This window comes from Pundamilia nyererei, unplaced genomic scaffold, assembly GCF_000239375.1.
Source record: "Pundamilia nyererei isolate P.nyererei 1_Seehausen unplaced genomic scaffold, PunNye1.0 scaffold00095, whole genome shotgun sequence".
In the NCBI taxonomy this organism is placed as follows: domain Eukaryota; kingdom Metazoa; phylum Chordata; class Actinopteri; order Cichliformes; family Cichlidae; genus Pundamilia; species Pundamilia nyererei.
The window spans coordinates 1,089,224-1,111,244 of record NW_005187496.1 but is presented as its reverse complement, the minus strand read 5'-3'; the positions used below and the strand labels follow the sequence as shown (position 1 = coordinate 1,111,244).

At 45.3% G+C, this 22,021-nt stretch overlaps 1 protein-coding gene across 7 annotated transcripts in view; it reads left to right on the top strand.

Annotated features, from left to right (window-relative positions):
- The window catches only part of LOC102192139 (RNA binding protein fox-1 homolog 3-like), a 418,448-nt gene that overhangs the window by 139,014 nt on the left and 257,413 nt on the right, over positions 1–22,021 (top strand). For 4 of the 7 annotated variants that reach the window (XM_013912627.1, XM_013912628.1, XM_013912629.1 and 1 more), the window contains exon 1: positions 13,364–13,588. The exons of 2 other annotated variants lie outside the window; for them this stretch is intronic. In XM_013912627.1, the coding sequence (XP_013768081.1) occupies positions 13,370–13,588 (219 nt within the window). In that variant the 5' untranslated portion in view covers positions 13,364–13,369. One more of the 7 variants, XM_013912634.1, reaches the window with a different exon arrangement.

Below are 22,021 nucleotides of genomic sequence, written 5' to 3'. Positions count from 1 at the left end.
AAGGCCTCCTATAGCACAGCCAGCTCATTCCTCACAGTCCCAGCGGCCGGCTCTACTACGCTCTGCTTCCTCACCACATCCTCTCCCCTCTCTTTATCTGCTCTCCTCTATTTCTGTCTCCTTCTCTTACTGTCTTCTTCTCTTTCTGTCTCCTTCCCCATCTGCGTCTCGCTCGCTTCCTTTCGCTCAGTCCTCCACCTGCACTCGGGAAGCTCAAATAGCAGATGTTTAGGCTTTTCGTCGACAGTTTGCATAATTGTCGAGTTCTTCAGCAAATTAAAAATTTGCCAAATGCAATCTGAATCTAGACTTGAAACACAGACTGTTGTCTTTACCTGCTATTTGCATTGTTTTTCTTAATTAGGCTATAGATAGTATTTTGTGGCCAGTTCCAGGTGTTGACAACAAATAGCAGCTGGATGTAAAGATACTTTATTGGGGTTTTCTTTTTTCTCTACAAAACTTTATCAGTTTATGCACACATGTTGGTCTTGAGTGTCTTTTTGATTGGTGAAGGCGGAGGTGTTGAGCAGGTGTAGCTGTCGCTGGTGAACCCAGCTCGCTTCTCACAGGAACAAGTTTAAATTTATCTCGCCCGTTTTGAATCTTCACTCTTCAGCTAGTTGCGCAATTAGGGATAAAACGCTCTTCTTTGTTTCTGCCTCATTTCCTGGTTTGAAGTTAATGAGGTTACTGCATTATTGCAGAGATATCTCATGCAGCAGCTTTAAAGGATAACACTGGTTACTTTGTCTTTTTTTAGTTCATAAACAAATCCCCTGAAGACACCGAAACCAACAATTAGTTTGCTGTGCTATCTGATAAAAATTACATCTTCATGCAATGCAGAACTTTTGTCCAAAAACACACAAAATGCCAAACTTTGCACTTTAGATCTACAGCACTGTGCAAAAGTCTTGAGTCACTCTTCTATGAGTTATGCTTTGCTTTCAAAATGGGAAATAGATGCAGCAGTTTATTGAAACCTTCAAACGTGCCTTTAAAATGCAGTAAACAAGAGAAATAAAGAGTTTACAAATTCTAAGAAGACTGAATGTCAATATTAGTTGAGGTCGCCTTTATTCTTAGGCAGCGTTATGGTGCATAGTCTGCAGGAATAGTTCTCCAGATATCTTAAAAGACATGCAAAGGCCTTCTTTGGTTGTTGGCTGTCTTGTGGATCCCCCACTGCTTCAATAACAATAAGATCTGGGCTCTGGGAGGCCAATCCTTGACTGACGGTGGTCATTGTGTGTTTTACTATCCAGGTATGTTTTTCCTGCATTTGCATTGTGTTTGGAATCATCGTCCCCAACGCATTGTCAAATAAATGTTATGGCGGATAGAAATCTGACTATGATTTTCTATGTTTAGTTTTAATGAGATCTCCAACATCACTGGTTGAAATGGACCTAAACCATGACAGAGCCTCCACCGTGTTTCACAGATGGCTGTAGACTCACTGTTGGACCTCTCTCGTGACCGCCTCTGTACAAACTGATGATAATTTGAACCAAAACTGTCAAACTTGGATTCATCAGACCTGTTTCCAGTTCCTGTTGCCTTTCCATCCAGTTCTTGTGTAATTTGGCAGACCTCAGCCTTTTCTCCCCATTTCTCTTCCTTAACAATGGCTTCTTGACAGCCAACCCTCCACTGAGGCCATTTCTAATGAAGCTTTGGCGAACAGTAGATGGAACTGAAGGGTCAGATGCATTTCTCAGGTCCTGTGTCAGGTCTTTTCTGAAATTTTTTTTCTGTTTCTTGAGTATATGAGTTTTTTAAGCGTTACCACTTCTTCACTTGTCCAATTTCTTCAATTCTTATAAGGACACACTGCACATCAAGCCAAAATGTACCATGTTTTTGGCTAATAGTGCTTTGGGAATCACTTTGTTGGAGCAACCATATTATTTTATGCCTATAAAACTGTGTTGTCTTTGGTAATTTTCATAGTTTTAACCAAAGCAATGGAAACATTGTGTCTTCTTGCAAAGATACATTTTAAAATGTGATTTTTTTTCTGTGTTCACTCAACACTGGTTCATCCTTTGAGTTAGTTGCCTATTTAATGCTTAAATGATTCATTTGTTAGTGTTAAGTGGTTCAACAAACAAGCACAGACACAAAAAAAATTCTGCTAAAATGGTCAAGCGCACTGACTGTACTGAAAAAGTGAAGAATTAGCCAATGTCCATGGCAAAAACTTGGAAAAACCTCCAGAAATCCTGGAGAATCTTTGCTCAAGACCACTTTAAAATATAATAAAATGAGGGGTGACTCAATACTTTTGCATAATATTGTATTACTCCATATTTTAGAAGCTACAGATCAAACGGTACCCCCAGATGCCCGCCTACATCAGTTGAAACTCTACCTGTGGTGCCTCTGCAAGCAGCTATGCAACCCACCGCAGACCCTGCTTTTCCTGCTGTTTGTTATTTAGTGAATAACACGTCTCTTGTCACCCATGCCTACTTTGTTAACTGCAGAGTTCTTTAATTTGGTGTTTAAGCTTCGGGCTTTTTACATGTTGCCTGGAAGGCCAGGGAGGTCCCAGAACAGACCAGTTTCACCTAAAAGAAATGAAATCTGTTTGAAATCATTTCCTTTTGTGGACCTGAATTAAACACATTTTTGGTTTTGTTAAGAAAAAGTAGTGCAGGTTGTTCTCTAACCAATCTGTGACAGATGTTGTTGGTTAATGCTACCTCTCGCATTTTCTTCTTTTTACATCCCAAAAGCAATCCGGTAGATGGGCTGTGCGTAGGTGGGCCAGGTGTATTTGCGTGCTCAAGTCTACAGATGAGTGCCGGTGACATGATTTGTCATGCAGACAGCCAGCCCGCTGTCGGCTTGATTACTGCTGGCCAGCCAAACGCTTGACCCTCAAGCGGTCGAGGCCCCGGCGGTGGCAGTGGTGGGAGCATTATCCACCTCCACCCCTGCCTGTGTATAATGGCCGCGTCGTGTGATCGATGGCCTGTGTACCTGTGGAGCCCGGCAACTACAAAGCCAGACACACACCCAGTGATGCACACAACTATACAACGAAAGGGCTTTTATGAAGGCCTGGAAACACACAGCGCTCCTCAGGAAACACCTTAGGTCACACCCTGACACACGAATCCATTATACAGGCTTGACGAGATGTATGGTGTATTGTCCAAATACACTGTAGTCACAGTGCTGAATTGCTTGAATGTTTGCCTGTGCAGGCATTCTTCCTCATTAAACACGACGTACAGATTACAGATGAGTATAAGATTCTCCGAGTCACTGCCTGGTGCACATTTCTTAGCTTATATATCGAGTTGCAAACACACAGTTACTCAAACACCTTGTTTAAACAATTTGTGCATTTTTTAAAATACTGAATTGTTTAAGCGAGACTTTCATTTAAAAGTTAAATAACTTTTCTTATTAAAGGAGGCTTTTACGTCAACATTTTTTTCTGTCTCTATTGTACAAAAGCAGCAACAATGAATGAGTGAAAGCTAGTCAGGCAGGTTGACACATCTAAATACCTTTAGTTCAGCTCTGCACAACTTGCTTTTAACCAGACTATTATCTGTATTCGTATTCACATGAAAAGGATTTGAGTGATGTTGCTTTATCTTGGCCAGACATCCATGACGGGAGTCCTAGATCCGTATATCCAGTCGGTTGACAGATTACAGGAAAATCATTTACCGTATTTTCGGACCATAAGGCGCATTAAGCAAAACAAAACAGTTAGATAAGTCAAACTTTACTCAACTCAATCTTCTTCTCATTCTTCTTGCTTCCTCCACTTCTGTACCATTGATTCATTAATGCTGTATTCTATCACAGCTGCTCTATTCCCATGTTGTTGCAGTATATGAATGACTAGTATTATGGATGGATTATCTCAGTTGTTCTCCTGACTGAAGTTTGGTCCGTTTACAGCATCCTGCCATGCGATTGCATTTGTCCCTAACCATCAGGAACCCTCACGTTAACTTTTATCGAATGGAAGAAAGTTAGCGTTCATCCTGCAGCTTCACTGTTTATGTTATGCTAACATAGCTGTGTCGCTAGCGACCACGTAGCACATCGTTATATACCAGCTAGTCCAACTTCAGTAACCCTACAAACGTCACTGCTGTTTAGTTTCCTGTCTTCATTTATGTTGGAAGTGATAGCAGAGCTGTACGTTTGAAATTTTCAGAAATCTCTCAGTCAGAACATGCTATATCCTGTTTAGGTGGAAGCTAGCGAGCTAACTTCCTGCTAATGTCTAACGTTAAATGTAATAAATTCTGTTTTCATGGATGCCTGGATGTTAGACTTAATTGTTACACCTGGTAAAGCAGCAGCACTGATCATTTTATTACAGATGAAAGAATTTACACAGTTTGTAACTCTCAGTGATGCCGCAGTGTTCGTTTGACTTTGGGACATGAAGCGGACGGAGTTTTGGACCCAGATTACTCCGCGAGGCTCCAACAATTCATCGAGCGGTGCGGCTTCATAGCTTACCAAAGTCATACTAAAACAATTTTTTAAAGATTTTTGAGCGTCGTGTACCACATAAAATCAGTTAGAGGTCAGTAAGCACAACCAGAAGTCATACATAAGGCGCACTGTCGATTTTTGAGAATATTTAAGGATTTTAAGTGAGCCTTATAGTGCGGAAAATACAGTAGCATTTGTTCATAAAGTCTCTAGAAGTCTACTGAAGAGAAGGAATGCTATATATTTTCTTTTTTTGATATATACCGGCTGTGAACACTGTCAAACACATGGTTTAGTTGTTCAGTTAGTCAGAGATCAGTTGACTAAAAGGGAGCATAGCTAATTGTTTCCACTGTCAGTAGCCGTCCTGCTATATGGATGGCAGTACTGTTATCCTGCAAGTATCTGCTCCCACCCGGAAAGAAATATTTCATCACAGGATAAAGACGAATATTCCCGATCACTGTGATTGATTTGCAGTGACCTTTGCCAGCGAAATTCCCTCCACAGCATGATGGAGCCACAGTATGCCCTTTCTGTTAGGGTCAGGCGTTAAGGTTATTCCTTCGAGTCGCTCGTCTCCCCCTTGCTCGCTTGCTTTCCCCGTTCCGTTCTGCTCCCGTCCATCTCCTGCATAAACAAAATCCCTCCCGCTTGATCTTTTCAAAACTCTCAGTTTGTCCTTTGGAGAGCCAAGGTTACCATGTCCATCGCTCCCTCCCGCTGCAGCAGAGATCTGTCAACAAACTTCTGAACACTTTCTCACTTGGAAAACTTAAAGAGGAGCGGGGCTGTCCCAGGAGGTAATCAAGCTCCTTCTCCTGCAACTGGTATCTTTAAACAGAATAGATAAAGGAGAAGCGGGTCATGCAGGAGAGCTCAGGTACTCTGCTGGAAAAGTTCAGTGTATTGATGTGCTGCAAAGGGCTAGTGCTTCACAGAGAGAGGAGCCCGTCAGACCGCAGGCTTGATACCTGCACCGCTAGCCCAAAGGGAGCTAGGTTAGTGCCCAGAGAAATTGACTTACTGAAAAAAGATTACTCCCTCTTTCTGTCGTTTTTTTCCATCCTTCTTACCCACACAAACCTTCTTTCACTCCTCTCAACTTTTGTGGAAAAGAAGAAAAAAACCACTCGGATAAATTACTGTTCTTCACTGGAGACTAATGATCTACTGGTGTCTTTGCATCCTGGCCCTGAAAGTGGTGAAGAGCTTTGATGATGGAGGATTGCGGCTGACAGATAAAAGCTGGACCCCCTCCAAACCTCCTCCCCCCCACCCACCACTACCACCACCACCACCTCCTTCAGATGCTCCCCATCTCTCCCAGCTACTTAGTTATGAGCTCCAGCGTTATTTCTATAGTAACCCATTGTTATTTTATTTCATCTTTGCCCCGAAAGTTCAAGCTGGAGGCAGAGGAAGAAATCGTGGTTGCCTCTCGCTCTCTATCTCTGCCTTTGTCTCCATTCAGGTCTTTTTCTGTCTGGATGCATTCATCGTGTAAAGGAATTTGACGACGTGTCGGTCTCTTAATGCGTTTATAAAGGACAGGTTTCCTTTAGCTAGTCCTCCTTTTCAGGTAAATGGATAAACATTTGCATTTTTCTAACACGTTTCTTCTATCAAGTGACAGAATTACACAAAGAAAGGTCGCCGTTTTGAACATAACACACCTTTTAAATCTTCAAAGCTCACACTGATCTCTATAGTCTCTGCACTGCCTTCTTTACCTTCCTCTCCTCCTGACTTTGTCTTTAACGAAGCTGTTGCTGCTTTTAAGAAAACGAGCTTTGTGCAAATTCACCTGCATTATTTAGTAAATTTCAGCAGCGAGCCATTAAAAGGTTGAGAGAACTTGAACTCTGAGAAAACGTGACTGTTTTTGAGCCCTTTCCCTTTCCGTCCCCACTCCTCACTTTTTCACCCGAGCGCAATTTGATTGGACTTGATTTGATTTGAGCCCTGCCACTTTCAGTTTGAATAAGGTAACCAAGAGTTATTTGCTAGGAGAGACAAGGGCCTCACCGGATGGAAGGTTTGATGAATTTTCACACTGCTTAAAAATTCCAGCTTTGCTTTATTCAAATGTAACACATGACTACAAAGACCCAGTGTTTGATGAGGTGTATGAGATGTAAATGTCGGATGGAGCCTCTCCACTTATCTGCCCCACCGAGGAAGGTGCCCAGCATCGTAATCATCTGATCTGAATGGATTCAAAGTGTGCTCCTTGATGTGAATGAGTGCTGCTCCATTGCTTTGACGGGGGGAGCGGTACAGTAACATCCCCTGGGGGCTCCGTGGATCAGATGGAGCAGGCTGGGAGATGTGTGCGGCAGCCTCTAAGGGATCTGTGAAGACTGCAGTTATTTTTCCAGGAATCCATTTTTGTTGGGGGAAAGCCGCTTTAAGTCTCAGATTCTGCTACATTGGAGTTAAATTTGTATCTGACTATATCAGTGTCTCCTAAAAAATCCACTTCACTTCCTTTTCTGTTTTTTTTCCTCCGACCTGTGTTTGTCGTTCAGTCATTTGAAATGACTCCGCTCTTGTATGTATAGTCAGCCACGCTGGATGAGCTTGCAAGCATAAGATGGAAATGCATGCAAATTTTAGACCTCTTACTGCAGTGACCAAACCAGAGGCAATATTGGACGCCAAAATATGTCAGTCATAAAGGCGTAAACATTATGAGCTTGGAGGAGTTGCAGTGCAGCAAGCATTTGATTTTTTTAGTTTTTGTCAATGGTTAGCTGAAAACTAATTGTTTGGGTTAAGTCGGTGAAATCTGCATGAGTAGATTTTGTAATTTTTCATATTGCATGTTGCAAAATGACACTTACCTAGTGTCCTTTATGATGAGCATCCATGTGTGATGAGTTGGGAGTCAGAGATGCTTCTCGCTGTTGCCATAAAGGATGCTCAAGGACACCTTGTGCATATACTTAAGACGTCAGCAGCTTAGAGAAAAATCGCCATTTTTGACATCCTAGTAGTGACGAGGGGCTGCCCGTAACCATCGCAGGTTCTGCGAGGAAACTGCATCGGCTCCTTTATTTCAGTACATATGAAATCACCCGCTGTCGCTCTACAGTAGCAGGCGGGAACGATATCAGCAGGAATTTATGCAAATCTTGATTAGCTCAATGAAAAATGATAAAATATCAGAGATATGAACTATTAAACAGCAGATGTTTAACAACACAGCAGATGTTTTATATCACCAGCAGCGAGAGGATACATAGGCTTTTCACTGGTGCTGCCGCTGTAGCTAATAAGCAAGCTCGTGGATAAGTGCGTGTCTACCTCTGCGCGTGGCCAAGCCTCCGGATGGCCGTGCCTCTGTCTGGGGGCAAGCTAAGCTTAAACACTTTGTGCTTGTGCTGCTGAGAGTCTGTGTGTGCACAGGCCTGTATTTGTCACTGTGTATTTGCGTGTGAGCTCTAGACCAAGCTGCTCACAGCCTGCCTGTCTCTTGTCCCCCCCTAGAGGGTCATTCAGCCCCTCTCTCAGCCTCTAATCCCGTCTGTCCGGGGGAGATAGAGGGGAGCAGACGGCCACATCACACCCGGGGCGCCGCAAACACAATCACCAGCCTTTCACAGACACTTAACGGGGCTTTGCGCTTGTTCAACAAGGCAAAACGCGGCAGGAGGGATCAATTTAATACAAGGCCTGACTCAAATGGAAAGAGGGTAAATAAATAGGCAATGACAGCGAGGACTGTTGCACAATTTGTGTAGTGGCTTTCCACTTTCTCTCAGTCTCTCCTTTGTTGCTCTTCGCTGTAGCACCTATATGATTCCACTTCCTCCCTCTGTGACATATGGGGCTGAGCTGAGGAAGAGCAGCCCTGGTCCCTCTCTCATCAGGCTGTGTTATTTTAATAAATCACTTCTGCCATTGCTTGGTACATTAATTCCCCAGGCCCAGAGGGCTGTGTTACCACTAGCAGCGATCTGCATGAGGCGCTAAATGATGTGGGGGATCCCCCAGTGAGAGAACAGAGGCTCTCTGAATCTTCCCTCCATCTCAGCATTGTCGGTTTGGCTCTCACCCTGGGCTCGCCCAGTTCTCAGCACAAATCGTATTCAGAAAGGAAGCCGAGGCCTCATCGGGCACGCATAGCCGAGAGGGAAGTCACCTGACGCCTCAGACAGTAGCCGTCGTGTAGCATTGTTGCGCTTCGTCACTTCAGGGCATTGCGGTGCGATGCGTCTGCGCTCGCATCCATGTAGCGCTCCTTTCCACAATGTCAGCTTCAGGCATTAGTAAAAGTTGCAAGGACAGTCCTCACAGCAGCATTCAGGTTTAACACGATTAAATGCGTGCCTTCACGTTAACAGAAAAGGCAAACCCAAGACTGCAGAAGCTCGCGTCTCTTTCCTGCGTCTCGAGTTGGTCAGTTCAGACATGGTTGCTGCTAACAAGATCATGAAGAGGCAAAGGTTGGTGTAAGACATCCAGTCTGAGAGTCTCACTCTGTCATGGGCGAAAGAATTAAAATTGTGTGCGTATGTATTAAACCAACGCTCTTTCTGCACACACGAAATTAGAACGGGGTGCAGAGTTTTTCCTCAATAACATCTATTAGAAATGAATATTGCTCCAAGCAGCAATGAGCACACAGCAGTAACTTTATTATCCGTCTCAGGATCGGTCGGCGCGGTGCACGATCGAGAGGGCTTTGATCGAGTTCGGGTAGCACAGAACGCGAGTGCTACGGCTCATTCTGTCAGCGTCGGGCGTATGTCTGAATAGAGCCAGAAAAAAAAGCAATACCAAAGTGACCACGTCTGGAAAAATAGATTAAAAAATACAGATGAATCCAATGTTTTGTAGCCCATGTCAGAGAAATGCTCGAGTCTCACAGCAGTTTAATCTACACCTTCTCTTACAGTCCTCTTCAGTTTGCAGATACGCTCTCTTCAAATGAAATTCCATCACATTTTCTTGCAGCGAGATGATCATAGCTCTCAGAATGAGCCCCGTGTCTGCAGGTGGTGGCATACATAAACACTACGTAGACGTAGCTGTTTTACATGACTGCTTGATTGAATTCAGCACGGTGCGACTGTACAGACGCAGGTGGTACGAGTAGGAGACACCAAAGTGGTAACACTCGCACTGGTAGTGTTGGTGGGAGCGCATGTATTTCCCCACCGGGGGTACCAGACGCCGCCGTTTCCCTTCCAACACCTCAGCGCTCTGTTGGCCGGCTCTCCGCTTCTTTCTTTCTCTATACATTATAACTCCTTAGACAGAGGTGAGGTTGCTATTGGTATGCACAGACAACACCGGCAGATTCACCACCCAGAATACCACTGGGAGATTATACCCTTCCTGCTCCACGCAGCAGGGATTCGGCTACCGTAAATAGAGCGCTTGGGAGTGTGCTGTGTGCCCAGAATGACAGAGCACTGCAGTGGCTGAATACTCCAGCCAGACGGCGAGCACAAACTCAAGGACTGCCGCAAATACAGTAATCTCTCATGCTTTTGGTTGTGGTTTTTACCTTTTTCTACAGGGACTCAGAAATCGTCGCGCTGGAGATCCATCTGGCTGATTGTCAGCGTGCACTGGGCAGCCGTTGGGGCATGCAGGACACGAGCTACAGACAAAATCTGTTGGACTTTAGAAAAGAAAGCAGGAGGCCAGAGTGGAAAAAAATAAAAAAGCTGCTCACAGGAACCGTGCATCAGTCAAGACAAGAATTCGGGCCTACTTATAGTTTTCAAAGGAGAAAATTGGGCCATTTATTTGCTTTTTGCTCAAAGATTAAATGAGTTTATTAATAAATAATTCATTGTATGCTTGTATCAAATCTTCCGAGGCATGAGGCGTAGGTCGTAGCAGTGCGTTAGCATGCCGATCGTATCATGAATAAAAAGCAGGAGTTCGTCTAAAGGCTTATGCAGAATCAGAGACAAAACCTGAATGACAGTGAGAGAGGTAATTTGAACGAGTGTAATGACTTGCTGTTGCCATGGTGTGCAATGACACACAGTGGAAACACAGACGCAGCACAGTGAAATTCAAGAGGAGAAGCGCTTCGGCACGTTTTAGCAACAAGCTACCGATTACGTTACGAAGGGATAATTAACGCGAGCGTGCACCAAACTTTTTGTTTTTTAAGGAGACGTTAATACAAGTTTAATTAAAACATTTCATGGTCATTTTTTAGTTTTCATCGTCAAGTATTAGCAGCTTCTCTTTTTCTCCTCCACATCCCAATTTCCATTTGTCTTACGTTTGACCCATTAAAACTGCATCTGTGCATTTGACTTAATATGGGCACGGAGGGCTGTCTTAATTAATAAGCAGGCATCCACCAAACTAATCTGCCTGTGTTGTGAAGTCTGTCCTTTCCATTAAGTGGGACTCACATTATCTCCTAATCAAATTAGTCACTTAATTGTGGCCCTCCCTTGATGGATCCCATGAAAAAAGGAGTGCCGTGTTTGCTGCAGGGGGATGTGTGAAGATGGAACACGGCTGTTTCATTACGATATGAATTTTTTAATAACCAAAGCGTTCACTGTCATCTTCTTGCTTTGAACCTTGGCAAAGGGTGAAGTTGAATTTGACATTTTATCCACTCACACAGTTGAGTGTCTGGCTGCTTTGTTGGGGCTAAGTACCATAGCCCAGGGCCACTACCCAATTGCCCAACAGGGGATTGACCCCTGTCATCCACTGATCACTAGTCTGCTTTCTTAATCACTCCCCCGCATTGTCTACTGCAATACTTGATCTCAGTCGATGCATTAACTCCTTCATCCCTCTTAGAGCTGCTATTCCCCAAGTCGTGATTAAGGAGTGAAATCTGATGTTACCAAAGATTTCACTCCATCCGTCCATCCTTGGACAGATTGGCTCCTGAGGGGAGGGTCTCTAATTTTAAGGAGCCAAGTCCGCCCCCGCGGCGTTACAGCGCGGGCGCGGTGGCCGGGGGAAACCCCGGGTCCTGATGAATGGAGGTATGTGTGGTCGTTTGTCCCGCTGATTGAGTTTTATCCCCTGCCCTTTCACAGCAGCCAGACAATAAAGAGAGCCACATCCAAGCGTGACAGGTTAACCTAACAGTAATAGAATACTCTTAATAGTCTAGCCTCAGCCAAAGTCCACGGCAGAGACGTCCAAATAGCCAAGCTTCCTTTGTGGCGGGAGTGGAGGTGTGAGGGGGGACCGGCTCTCACTGTTGTTGTGTGATGGAAGCAAGGACAAAGAGGGCAGCTTGATGGCTTAATGTGCGGTTTGATCGCTTCGTTGGGTGAAATTGAAGTTAGCGAGGGCGATCGAACACAAGGGAGGGGGTGTATTTTCAAAATGGAAATTAGTCGTATACGAGCGTGACATCGACGCGCTGTATCGCTTAAATATTTTATGGGAATCCTTGAGCCTTTGCATTGGTACAGATGCCGCGACACGGTGGTGGCGTCTGCACAGAAAAGCACAATCAAAGTGAGCAAACTGTCAAAGGAGATTTGGATGATGTTGTCATGACGTTGACATGAACGTGTCTGTTTTCTGGCAGATAATCTTCACAAAGAGAATCCTCCGGGCTACATGCATCCGCGCAGGCAGAGCCTCTGACTGTGTTTGTTTCTGTTGCACCTCCGCTCGCAGTTTGTCATGTCTGACTCGGGCTTTAATTAGGCCTGCGAATTGAAGCGGCGGCAGCAGCAGGGCTGGGAGCCCTCTGTCCACAGCTCAGCCGTCCTCCACGGTGTCTCCTCGGAGGACCTCTCTGCTCTGTGTGGTTAAGATAATAGAGGCTCGCTCGGAAGATGTTAATTGAGGGGAGATAAAGTGCAGTAGTGGCTGCGGGGATGCACGGAGCGGGGGTGGAGGGGACGGAGGGAGAGCTACCTGATTAGAGGCTGAGGTGTTTGACTTACAGCTCTTCTTTTGATGATGATATATGTAGCGCCAGATTTTTCAAGGAGAAAGACAGAAACGCACGAGGAGGAGCCTAAGAGATAGTTATTAAAGTTTTCCCTGGGGCGTTTCTGTTCTTCGCTGTGCCGTTACTAAGTTACGCTCTCGGGTTTGTGGAGTGAAGAGTCCGGTTTCGAGGAGCTTTTCGGGGGCTCAGAAGGATCTGGCAGCCGTGCAGACGGGCAGGGAGAGAGGCAACTCTACCTGGGCCTCGGAGGTTGAAGCAGAGATGGAGGTGATCTGACCGAAACAGCTGAAGTGACAGAAGCTACATTAATAGTGGCATATGTCTGGAGCAGAGAGAAACTAAAAGGGAGAGAAAACAGACTCTCCACCAGCCCGGGAGAGGATGAAGGGAACGAGAAAGAGGAGGGGAGGACGAAAAAAGCAGAAAACAGTGCCAGCAGCCTCTATAATTGCCTCAATGCCGCTGGGATTGCTTTCATTCAATTGAAGCATTCTCTTTCTCTGTACATTGGAGGTGGAGATGGAGGAGGAGATGGAGGGGAGGAGGGGTCGGGCCGGGTGGCGTGGGCGGGCGGGAGATCCGACGGTGCCCTCCCTCTTCCAGCAACATACAGTGATGAGGGCGATAGCTCCCCTGTAGCGGCCGAATCTCTGGCATCAGTGTGAGCAACAGAGAGAGCGAGCGAGCGAGTGAGATTTAGTGTTTGTGAGAGAGAGAGAGAGCAGAGTACTGTGGAAGAGTGAGGCAGCGATAAGGAGGTAGGTGGACCACAGATCAGACCTGTCAGATGTGATTGTGCGGCCAAGTGCAACCCGCATGAGCGTGTGTGTGTGTTTTTATATTTCCCAAAGACAACCAGCTTCCCCGCCCCCTTTCATCACAACACACACAAACACAGCATCGCTGCCCAAACACACGCACATTGCTCGAGGAATCCTTTTATTTCTTTATTTGGGCTCCTGTTGGTGCGTGCCTTAGATGCTCAGCTCCCTCCTCCTCTCTCTTCTTCTTCTCCTCCTCCTCCTTGTCCTGTTCTTCTCTCCTCCTCCTCCTCCTCCTCCTCTCCCCTCTCGCTTTGCCGCTCTCTCACAGCCTCGGTTTTCTTTTTTTTTTCTCCTCTTCAATCTTGTGCAGGTTGTATCTGACGGAGGGACCGGTGCCGCGCTCCCATCCCCGCGCTCCTTCAGCAACAACACTGTGAGTATTCTCATGCTAATTTGGCTTCTCCAGCCTCCCCAACATCGGTTTTGTCTATTTCGCTTTCTTTTTATTCTTTGCCTCTTTTATGTTTTCATCCGTCGCGCCAAACACAGCGGCGGCGGCAGCAGGAGAAGCAGCGCGGGAAGGGAGAGAAAGAGGAATGAGAGAGGACATGCACAGAAATACAGAGAGAGGAGAAGAGAGGGGAAGGCAGAGAGGGAGGGGGGGGAAAGAGTCGAGGAGGGAAAGGGATTTCTGCCGCCGCCGCTGCGAGCAAGCCGCTCTGCTTTCGGAGGTGTTTCTCCTGGAGGATGGTGGAATTGCCGAAGGGATGTAGGGGGCGGGTCTTGGTTTTGTGAGTAGATAGTTGTGCGAGAATGATAGGGGATGTTGTTGACAAGCATAGAGTGGCTCATCAGACAGCCGGGCAGCTGGAACCAAGGTTTTCTCTGTTGACTAAACTTCTGATTCATCCGTCACTTTCCATATTTACACGCGCACACAGATAGATGCGCTTCTCTTTCTTCTTTCTTTTTTTTAACCGACGTTGCTCTTGTTGTGGAGCGAGGACTTTTGCGCCGCCGTCATTTTTCTGGTGACGCCGTGCAGATGGGGGATGAATTGTAGATGGATGTTGCTCCTGGTCCAAGATGTGCTAAGCATATGTGTGTGCCATTCATAGCCTCAAAAGCACTTAGCGTAGTTTTAATGACTACAGTAGCAGATGCACGAGTAGGATTTTTTTTTAAATTCAGTGTTTGTGCCCACGTACCATTAGTTGTGACAGGGTTTCGGTTTTTTAAAGAGGAAAACGCGTTACTACAGAGCCGTGCATGCCTAGAGTGCAGTGATTGTGCCTACTGTACACAATAAAGGATAGTCAGTGTGTGTGTGTGGGTGCAGGGAGGGGGGGTCAGGAAGTCAGCGTCCATCCGTACATGCTGCTCTTTGATCAGAGGGCCACGTTTAGTCTGCCCACGACATGTGTCTGAGCCATATGAAGAGTGGGTGGGTGTGTGTGTGTGTGTGTGTGATGGAGCCAAGACGGGCCCTGTGCCCTCACTGCAACACCATAGCTAATGGGCACATGGGTCAGCAGGGTTGGACGCTCCTCCGCTTGTGCAGATATGTCACCAATACTAAAAAGTCTCCGAGGCCTTCACCGCAAGTCACGAAAACACCAATCTTTGCGAGGCAAAAAAAATGCCCATATTGGGCCAACAAAACGCTCACAACACACTTTGGCAGATTCATTTGGCAGAGTGAAAGGGATTGATCTGAGCGTGGCAATTAGGCAAATTTCAGAACTAAGCATCTGGCGAGGCGAGAACGCTTTGCCTGGCAGAGGATTACCATTTTAGTTCCATTTTCAGACAACGCAGCCCAGAATGTGTTATTTCACAGCACTCCAGCAGCACAGCGGCTCGGGCGAAACCCAGCGAGCACATGAAGGATCTCTGTGCAACATTTCTGCTGTGTATGTTGATTCCCACAACCTGCAAAGTCAAAGCGGCGCGCTGATTAATCGCGATTAGGTTTAATATGCGTGTTCGAAAGCGGTGGCGGCCCGGCCTCCCTTTCCTCTGCCTTTATGAAAATGAATCGTCGGAGTAAAATGCCTGGGATGATAGCAGCCTGCCGATGAGCTTGCTTTCTAAAGTAGGCTGATATAAATGAGAACCATTCCCCCAATTACGGAAGATTAGGTTACCCTCCACCAATCTGAATCCTTAAATCCCTTCTGTTTTTACAGCTCTGTCTGGCGAATGTAATTCAGCCTCGAGACCTGGGCAGAATAGCAATAAAAGAAGGTAGAAACTTTAGCAGTGAAACCCAGGCAGTAAAAATATCCATTGGGAGAGAGCTAAAGCACATGATAATTGACACTGCGCTGTGTTGCAGTTGGCTGTAATTAACTGTGTAACAGAGGTTGTCAGTCGGAAAGAGAGAAAGCCCCGACTATCTTAGTGCATTTAACACACTTGAAAGTGCAACGTTTATCGTGTCTTTCCAGCTTTCACCGAGGGTGCGTTTCAGGTTAGCGGGGGCCTCTCGCCTGTATTTATCCAGATCTTTTACTACAGGCCCAGTCAGACATTACGCGCCGCTTCCTTTATCCTTTGTTCGACAGTTTCAGTGCATGAAAAATCAAAAGGAGCCATTGTTTCTGGGGCGAGCGCAAAAAAGCTTATCATCTATTTTTAGTGCGCTTTTCCTCATTGTTGCCTGGGCCACGATTCGTGCTTACGTCTAGCAGGAGTGTGCCATAAACTATGTTGTGCTTCGCAGCCAGGCGCTGGCTGTGGTGACAACTCTCACCCACACGCTAGTGATCTATGAGCCATATAGCACCGACCCCCTGCCGCCTCGCCAGCCGCTTTCGAACGCGCGCGACCGCAGCAGTGTCGTTCTGCCTGTGTGATAGCACCCATATGCGCACAGAGCACCTGTATTAACGTAATGCGCTAAGCCTTTATTTCTCATCACTTATCACAAGCCGCTACACGCTGTACCGAAAAGGAGGGGAAAAAGCTCATAAAGATAAAAATCACATTTCACTAGAGGGTGCTTGTGTGACAGTGATATATGCTGTGAGCATCCTGCCACCTCATTGAGATGGGAGTGAGTTCTGGGTGGGTAAATCAATTTGTGCAAAGGCTGTTGGCGCTAGTATTGGTTTCGTGATATGATCTTTGTTGTCCATTTTTAGAGGTCAGCGAGAGCGCCACGACAAGGGCGAAAGAACCTGACCGCGTTCTCTTGTTTCTGGGCTGGTAAATGATCTACACCAAGAGGATTGTGGGTAATCAAAAAAGTGTACACATGTTTTTCCAGGTTTAGGCGCTATGGATTCTCTATTAAGAATGCACGCTCATCCATTATCGCGCGTGTCTTGATAGAGTATCCACAGCCAGAGGCGAGCTCTGTCTGCGCATTAATCGGCGTAATTACTCAGCGAGGGTGACGGTGATTATGGAGGTGCGTCTGAGTGCAGATACCAGTGGGAAACTGGGGAGGGGTGGACCTGGTGGTAGACCAGTCAATAGGTGAGCGCGACTCTCATCTCTGGGATCTCTGGTCAGGAAGAAACGACAGGAAGCCATTCCCTGGTGTCCGCCTCGTGGCGTATCACGTAGTGTGTTATACAGTAAAAGACTTTATCCTATACCGCCGAGAACTACTTTGAGCTTTCGCCGTCAGTTCAGAACATCCCTCGTTCTCCCTCTTGAAAGCATTTTTAACTCTACTCCAAAGTCGAGTACCCAGCGGACCAAAACAAATCAAAATGCATGTTTGAAAAAGAAAAAAATAAGAGCCAGAAGTAAAAAAATGCTAAAAACTATGATTCATACTGACTCAATCTAGTAATATCTAGAGTATGTGTGAGAGTAAAAAAAGCTCTTTGAGCTTTGGCTGGGAACAGCATTTCCACTTTAAGAGTTTTAATCCTTTTGTTAGTAAGATACTGATCTCGTGACTAAATGGAGAGCTCAGTTAATGCTTCAGTCACACGAGAGTAAAAATAGGACGGCAACCTTCTTGTGACCGGGGAAAAAAATGGTTGCACAATGATTGCACGTGATGGTTTAGCAACAGCCTCAACCTTGGCAACGGTTATTGATCGACTCGCAGCAGTCACTCTGATTGGTGAAGGTTTCCAAACCATTAGCATCTAATTTATAAATGCAGATAGACTGCCAACATGTTGAGTTGGTCTGCGACATGTGCAACAGGGGACTCGACTCAACTGGTTATGTTCCTATATGAAAGCATGCAGAAACTACCATTTGTCACAATTTGTGAAGGAAATCTGCTTTCCTATCTCTAAAATTACATGTGCAGATTTGCATTTTTCGCTAACTTATAATTTACTTGTCATATTATCATTGATTGCATGCAATTGCCAACTTGAGTCCGGCTTATTGATCTTTTATTGATGTCTTAATGAACCAAAGTCGCACTGAAAACATCGACCGACGAGTGCTCGCGGACCTGCTCGCAACTAGTTCAGTGGCCGTGAAATGTCTGGTTCATTGCCGTCACAGTACCTTTGGTCATCCTGCAGTCTGTTGTTTTCCTGGTGGGACTTTAGCATTTGGTGGGACGCTCGACAAAATTACAATCACAACGTTTCAATGTGCAGGACACAACCATGGGTTCCTGCACATCTTTAAAGAGAAATGCATGTCAGTGATCACATTTAAGGTCATTAAATGTTCTATTTTCACCCTTGAAGTCTTCTATTTTGAGATGATCACATTCTATATTTGCATCTTATATTGATGCCTTTTTTAAAATTATGTGCTCAAAAGCTTCATCTCACATTCACTGAAGGTATCACACAAACCATGAAAGGAAGAAAAATAAGCTTTCAAATACAAGTTTGGAGATATTTGGCTCCGAGATGAAAAATACCAAGAATATCCTGAAAGTCGAAGGAGCAATTTTGAGGCAAAAAAAAAAAAAGTTTGAAACTTGGGACAATGAGTTCCTGAACAATCAAGTCCCGTATGAAACCAGAAGAGCACACTATGCTTGTATTAAAAAAAGATAAGGCGCCAATGGATTCTTTCATGCCTGCTGCTAGTACACCGTCATCTCCTGCTGGTACGCTGACTGGTAAAATTGGACGTATTGATGAGTTCTGTTAAACTGAATCTTTCAGTAATTCTTTTCAGCGACTGCTAAACTGCTCCGTGGGTTGTTGTTTTGGTTTTTTTGCACACAATCTGTATTTTTAAGATGTTTTCTGACTCTGAACTTTTAGATACATTCAAAAAGATAAAGCATTTGTTGATTCGGTAATGTTGCTGTGTGGAAATGCTTTTCACTTCTCTTTGTTTAGGCTTTTAAAAGGTTTTAAATTTGACTTTAAAAAAGAAAGTGTGCGGCAATCTCATTCCACCAACAATACTGAAGCTTATTAGACCGTCTGTGGTTTGAATATTGAATTATAACTGAGCCTCAAGAGCAAGGATGTTACCACTTTGGTCACCAGCTGTCATATGATAGGGGGAAACTGAAGCGAGCGAGTGCATGGAGTGATATTATTCCCTGTTCAAGTGTACACAAGTAAGAAAAAATAGAATAACTAGGTGCGAAGGCTTCAAGTTACATCATCTAATTCACCGTACACGGAAGACGTCACCGTACCGGCCGCACTCTTTGAGTGACTTGTGATCTCTGGGAACTGCAGTGCAAAATCACCACAGCAACTACTGCTTAGCAACAAAGATGTTGCCATCATAAAAAGACGGGGGGAAAAAAACAAAACAAAGAAAAACAACAACAACAAAAAAAGAGGAGCTCTTGGAGTTGTGACTTGATTTAGTGTGTTAGAATCTAATTAGTTTTATAGCACCGACTGGTGCGACGGTGGCCGTACAGATGTTCGGCACGAGAGATGCTCGTAAAGAAAAGGAGACGGCTGGTCAAATCAAAGCCGTCGAGTCAGGGAAATAAAAGCGGAGGAGGGGGAAGCGAACGCGCTCCAGCTCTGAGGGCTCTGTATTGTCTGTACAAGGGCAACACAGTTACTCTTTGCGGTACATTTCAGGAATGTCTTATAACATTGTCAGCGTGCTGGCTAATAGGAAAAGCATTGTTGGCCATAATAAGTGAATGAGTTTAATAGGTGAATGTCTTCCACTTCCCTTCTTATCTCGGTGACTTTCACTTTCTCGTACCGCCCGCAGCAAGTAATCATGGGAAATATATGACTCAGAGACGCCGTTTTTAATTAGGGACAGTTTTTAGCATTATGGAAAGAAAAAAGGCTTTTGACTTTTGGATGTCTTGAAAGAATTTTCCCGTGCGCGCACACACATGCATGTGGAGCCATTTTCTTTGAGTTTGGCTTTCTCATTAATCACAGCAGAACCATGGCTGATACTAGCGTACGGGAGAGGGAACCAGGCTGGAACGACAGAGTCGAATATTTGAACATCTCAGTGCTGATGTGTGCAAAGCAGAGCGTGTGTCTGCAGGGGAGGCTTTGAAATTTCATCCACTCCATCCCTTTTAACTCGGCGGAGGGGATGTGTGTGTCTCGCTCCAGTTGGCCAATGGCACGTTAGGAAGCTCCTGAAAATCCCCGCCGCCCGCATCCCCCCCCCGTCCGCCAACCATTCACACACACACACACACACACATGCACACTCCTCTCTATCTCCCTCCCCTCCCCTCGCCTTCCACTCCACAGACCTGCACTGTGTCAGATAGTTTAATGTGAAATTGCTTTTCTTTCAAATTTCCCCCTGGAAACGCAGGTCGTCGCAAAATGTTACATCTCATAATGGTGTGTTATTGTTGTTCTTTCATACGAGTTCTTGGCTTCCGAGCGTAGGATTTTCAGCACGGAGCTGAGGTCACACTCGGCTATTTTTCCCTCTGCTTCTGTAGCCTCTCCTCTCCTCTCCTTCCTCCCATCTCAGATTCTGCAGCGAACTCTTCCTCTGCTGCGCCCATGGTAACCCCGCTGAAAAATTTATCACCACCTCACTCTATGATTACGCTATGCATTAGCAGGGCTTAAATTTAATTTGTCGGCGGGCCCTCGCGGCAGTGCTACGGGCCTGGCCTATCAGAGACACTTTGTAAAGGGCCTGGAAGAGCCTCCCGGGGTGATCCTATCAGTCAGACACACTGTCAGCAGACACACTCAGTTAGTCAGCATTGAGTCAGAAATGTGGCCCAGCCAAGCCACACGCCACCGTTGGCTGCTCCGCTGGGCCGCTGCTGTGGGCATCAAGCTCCCCCGCCTGCCAATCAAAGCTCCAGCAAGGATGCTGACCTTTGTTCCCCTGCTCAAATGAATGCTCTTCAACAGGTGATCCGGCCGACTCCCTTGCCTCGGCGCGCTCAAGTTTAAATATAGCAGACTTTTCTTATGCGCCTTTCGCATTAGCCTGTTACAGCAGCGCTGTGTGTTTGTGTCAGTAACCCTGTAGGATGGAGGCACATTGCTTCTATATTTTTAGACTTTATTCAGTACGTGTGTCAAACCTCCGACAATCGCCTCAATAATAATCACCTGTCCTAAAGTGGCTATTACTGTCTCCCACTCCTGTGATTTACATTAATACCTAGTGGTTAATGTCATGTTACTTTATTGGGAGTATGTGGAACATTAAATTCAAGGTGCTGCCTCTGCAGCTATACGCTGTGCGATTACGCTCCCTTATTTTTACTCTTACATTTTCATCCTCACAGATGACTATCAAAATAGCTTGATCTGAGGCCACCACAGGCTGCTTTTATCGCCGCTCGCAGAACGAGAAGGTCAATTTTCAAGGCATTTGGTTGGGGGAAATGTTTAAACCGTCTAGTTACTAAGAGAACCAAGAGGGCCTCGTTCTTCCCGCGGCTCTAATTGGGATCCATTTTCATTTTCATATGGTTTTAAATGTCAAGAACAGAGCACACGCAAAGTGTTTTGAAATTGCTCAGGAAGGCCTTGGTCCCTGGGTCACACAGGTTGAAAGCATATTGGTTTATTATGAAAAGAAGACGTGGTGTAAAAAGGCACTCTGCAGCTGAGTTTTACCACTGAAAAAGGAAAAAAAAAGATGATGTTCTGCTTCTGACCTCATCCTTGGTCTGCTGGGAACATAATGTCAAAAGTTGCCAGCCCCTTCTTCATTTGACAGAAACAAATCCTCTGAAAGGACTCCCCCTCCCAGCGTGGAGGCTGTACACTCTCTTCACGCCTGGGTTTCCTCTCACAGTCAGAGGATATACAAGGCAGGTTGACTGGAGACTCCTAGTTCCTGAATTTTATGAATGGAAATGTGCAATTTTCAATCTGTTTTCTACTTCTACTGCCACGAAGCGAGAATGCTAAAGATTCTTGATGTGACAACATATAAAAATAACTAAATTTGTTCTGTCTGATATCACTGGTGTTTCTCACTTTTGTGACACAGGCATTTAAAGAAAGCTCACGCTCATCTCTCATAAATCCACCCCCTCCCCCAGAAAGTATTGTGGAGTGCATGCATTACATAAAGCCAAATACACTTTCATATCACCAGGAATTATACCATTAGCAACAGGGAACATTAATGGATGCTCTAGCACCATTTAGTCAGCATCCTGAAGACGAAGAATGGCTATCCTGTCACATGTAGGGTACCAGTTGAAGCTCACATGGTGTCATTACGCTATAGTGAACTAAACTGTTGAGTTAACATTTACTTCATAAGATAAACCACTGTGAAGTTCTTAATACTACCAGTTCTCTCGCTGTGTGCCTGAGATGACCACGTTACACTCTCAGTGATATCAGACGGAGCACGAGTAGAAAGCATGTTTGAAACAGAGGATTTAGAGCACAGGGACTACTTGCTAACATCCTGAACTCCTGTCTAAAATCTTGGTGATGGCTAACATTAGCATCCATTGTTACAGTGTGTGTGTGTATATATATAT